The sequence below is a fragment of the Sinocyclocheilus rhinocerous genome, unplaced genomic scaffold, assembly GCF_001515625.1.
Source record: "Sinocyclocheilus rhinocerous isolate Xijiao unplaced genomic scaffold, SAMN03320098_v1.1 scaffold277, whole genome shotgun sequence".
In the NCBI taxonomy this organism is placed as follows: Eukaryota; Metazoa; Chordata; class Actinopteri; order Cypriniformes; family Cyprinidae; genus Sinocyclocheilus; species Sinocyclocheilus rhinocerous.
In genome coordinates, this window is record NW_015662923.1 from 880,636 (window position 1) to 884,600 (window position 3,965).

At 40.6% G+C, this 3,965-nt stretch overlaps 1 protein-coding gene across 1 annotated transcript in view; it reads right to left on the reverse strand.

Annotated features, from left to right (window-relative positions):
• Window position 1: 1 nt before the first annotated feature.
• LOC107728344 (cyclin-K) overlaps window positions 2-3,965 on the reverse strand; it is a gene marked incomplete at its 3' end in the record, with an annotated part of 6,522 nt that continues 2,558 nt past the window's right edge. The window contains exons 3-8 of the mRNA XM_016538484.1: window positions 3,294-3,490; window positions 1,886-2,106; window positions 1,530-1,732; window positions 893-926; window positions 436-504; window positions 2-249 (exon numbers count right to left, since the gene is read on the reverse strand). Coding sequence (XP_016393970.1) covers window positions 2-249; window positions 436-504; window positions 893-926; window positions 1,530-1,732; window positions 1,886-2,106; window positions 3,294-3,490 — 972 coding nt within the window. The remainder of the gene's footprint in view (window positions 250-435; window positions 505-892; window positions 927-1,529; window positions 1,733-1,885; window positions 2,107-3,293; window positions 3,491-3,965) is intronic.

Here is a 3,965-nt window from a genome sequence, read left to right on the forward strand (position 1 = left end):
CGTAGGAGGGCGCTTCAGTCTTCATCATGGACTGCAGACTCTGATATCCCTCGCCGGACATGTACGAACTGGACGTGGACATTCCCATGATATAGCTGGAGGGAGGAGGGGGTGGCGGGCGGTGAGGCAAAGGGGGCGGGGCCCCGTGCGGCAGAGGAGGAGCCGGGCCCTGTGCTGGATCCATGTCAGCTGATGTGGCCGGTTCTGCTTCAGCGGGAGGAGCTGGGATGGCAGATGGAGCCTTACGATCTATGTGTGGACAGACATTATTATAGTACCAATTATTTACATTATACTTCATATAGTCACTTTATTATAGTTTTTATTAGCAAGCATCATTGCATTGTGTATATACACTACTGTTCAAAAGTTTGGGGTTGGTAAGGTTTCATAAGATTTATTTTGCTGCTTATTTCAAAACACAGAAAGCCTCACCTAGGGGTTGGGACACAGGAAGAGGGGGCATAGGACTCTCCAGGCGTGGTATCTTAGATCCAACTTGCTCTGTTTCAGAGACCGAGAGAAATTAGCACTTAAAGGGGTCATCGGATGCCCATTTTCCACAAGTTGATATGATTCTTTAGGGTCTTAATGAAAAGTCTGTAACATAGTTTAGTTAAACGCTACTGTCAATCAAACTATCGTGGGAGGGGCCTGTCGAGATCGCCTCGATTTGAGAAACGGGTAAAGATTTTAGTAGATTAAAAAAAAAAACACTGGGTGGATTTTTATCATTATAGGGTGGTTGTGTACACACACTGCCAACACACATTTCAGTTCAAACAACTTGTAAAAGTGCATGTAGCATCCTATGACCCCTTTAATACAAATTCATAATATCACAAACAAGATTTATTATTATGACACTATAAAAATGTCCAGAGTGATTTACCTGTTGGGGCTTTAGGTTCGTCTTTAGGAGAGACCTACAAAACAAAATAAAACATGAGCCTTAAATACCTCACAATTATTGTTATACCTCACAATTCTTCAAGAAACTGATTTTTTTTTTTTCCATCAACAAAGTGTACAATTTTTGTTACAGATCTACCATGAGTTCTGAGATCGTTCGATTGCACTGCTATAAGGTTCTGTAAAAGCCACAATTTAAAGTAATATTTCATCCAAAAATTTAAAGTTAAAATTTAAAATAAACTTCTTTTATTTGAGAAGAGTTTTTTGTCCATAAAAAAAATTAATGTTTTGGTTTGGTTACCAACATTCTTCAAAATAAGTTCTTCTGTGTTCTGCAGAAGTAAGAAAGTCATACAGGTTTAGAACAATATGAGCATGAGTAAATGATGACAGAATTTTCATCTTTGGGCAAACTATGTCTTTAATGTGATTTCAACTTTTAAAAATGAATTCAGTTTTAATAGCCAAATTGCCGGTAAAGACTACACTATCCATAATCCTGAAGCAGGCAGCCTCATAAGAGTCCGGGATGAACGCATGTGTGCCATGGAGGTGACCTGAATGATGAGTGTTTTCCATAATATATCAGAGCTGACTGTGAATGCTTTACTTACATGTTGTCGTTTAATCTTGGCGGGTGGGCTGGCCTGGGGGGAGTTTTTTTTGGAGGGAGGTTGAGCAGGTGGGTTCTGCCCCCCTGACTGGCCAGGCTGAGCAGCAGGAGGGGGTGGAGGTTTCTCTTTGTCCTGTATCTGAGGCTGCTGGGGTATCGGCTGCTTACCCTGAGAGTACAAATCCAGAATCTGGTGGCAGATGTCTGAAGAACACAAGACAAGGGTAGAGATCATGAAAATGCTGGAAGAGAGCAGTGTATCATGACACAATGAACTAGACTGCTCTGGTTAATGTTCCCATATGAAAATAATTAGGTGTAGAGAGGGCTTGTGCCCTGTCTGCTGCAGTCTCTTACCCTCCAGCAGCTCCACCGGCACATCCTGCACAAACTGCTCCCACCAGCGGCGAGACGACTGCTTAGACGTCCACTCCTGAATGTCAAACTTACACAGCCGGCCGGCGAGGTACATGACTGCCACTGCTATGATCTCTGTCTCCCACTGAAGGGACAGCATTGTGCAGAGACTGGAAATACACACAAACATGCTAATAAAACACTGGGGTACTATGTCCAAAAGTAATTAGTTTTAAATTTAATTGATCATTTGTCCCTCACTGTTGTCCCTTAACGACGCAACTGATGTGAGTAAAAGACATGCAAAGAAAGTCGAAATGTCGCAAACTGTGCATCCCTAAACAACTTTATCTAATAAATTTACCATTAGAAGTCTAAGAAGCTTCATGACTTATGAGGAATATTATTTTTTGTTTTTGCCTTTTATTGATAGGATAGTAGTGAGACAGGAAGCGAAGTGGGAGAGAGGGGGGATGGGATCGGGAAAGGTCCACGAGCCGGGACTCGAACACGGGACGCCCGAAGCGCAATGGCGCTACATGTCGACGCGCTGCCCACGAGGCTATCGGCGACGACATGAGGAATATTTCTTGCATTGAGCCATCATGAGGAACAAATTCACAGTGTCTCTTAATTACATTTAATAATAATTTGATTATTATGATAATTTTAACATGTAGCCAACAGTTTCACAGAGATACAGAGACAGGTCCACGAGCCGGGACTCGAACACGGGACGCCCGAAGCGCAATGGCGCTACATGTCGACGCGCTGCCCACGAGGCTATCGGCGACGACATGAGGAATATTTCTTGCATTGAGCCATCATGAGGAACAAATTCACAGTGTCTCTTAATTACATTTAATAATAATTTGATTATTATGATAATTTTAACATGTAGCCAACAGTTTCACAGAGATACAGAGACTGGAAGTATATGCATCAGTGTTATTTTTAATATCAGAGATACTATTATAATTATATATACTGAATATATACTGAATAAATATAAATATATATATATATATATATATATATATGGTCACATATTAGAATAAATAAATGATAAATTACCCCAAAGCAGTACTTTGCCTATAAACACTGTAAACTATTAGGCATTATATGGTAGGATGAAAAGAAAATGCTACGGATTAAATAATCTGCCAAAATGCATCAAATGTAAAAAAGTATCAGATTGTCAAGAGCATAAACACTTACATATCTGGGAAACTGTTTGAATGAATGAAACATGTAAAAACGATGAAAGTATGTTATTCCAGTTGCCAGAGTGTCATAATGTCTTAAAAATTGGTTAAGGAGAATATCAGAATCCTCTCAATATTTCAAAACCATTCCTACACAGAACTGAAACTATGTATATGTATACATGGCAGTATTAAAAGGATACAGTCCCAGACGTGTCCCGACGTCGAATATGAACCGGGCTCCCTCTCGTCTGTACCGGGCTTCTGTGGCTGGATCCAGGCCATCGGACTGGGACGGGGTGTGGGCCAGATCCTTCTTGTCCCAGTACCAGCATGGCTTTGTGTGGTCCAGATTTGTGGCAAAACTTCCAGCAGCGGCGGTAGAGTTCTCCTTGCCGTCCTTCATTTGGAAGGAAGTGACAGCTGATGCCAAACTGGACTATCAGGCCGCCGTTGGACAGCAATAGCTGTGCAGGTCTGTACAGCAAAGGACTGAGGATATCAGTCAGTTAATTAACATATCTGCTTAAAAGACAATTCCTATTCAGAAAACATTATCAGTTTGACTGTACTGACACGATTGGATGAACTTGAACTAAATTGAGCTTCTGCAGAGCCGTTTTAAAGCTGAGATTGAAGTTTGTTTTATAATTAACACATTTTATAACAGTTATTTTACTGTGTATTACTGTAAAGGTGGCTTTAAAAAAAAAAAAACTGTTGAAGCGCTATATAAACAAATTTGACTTGGCACTTCCACTGGAGGTAAAGACTTTATAAAGCTATAATTAACACTGGATTCCAATACTGATCACAAAAAAACATGTCTTTTGGACATTGTTATCAGTGAACATAATACTTCAAGATGATTTCAG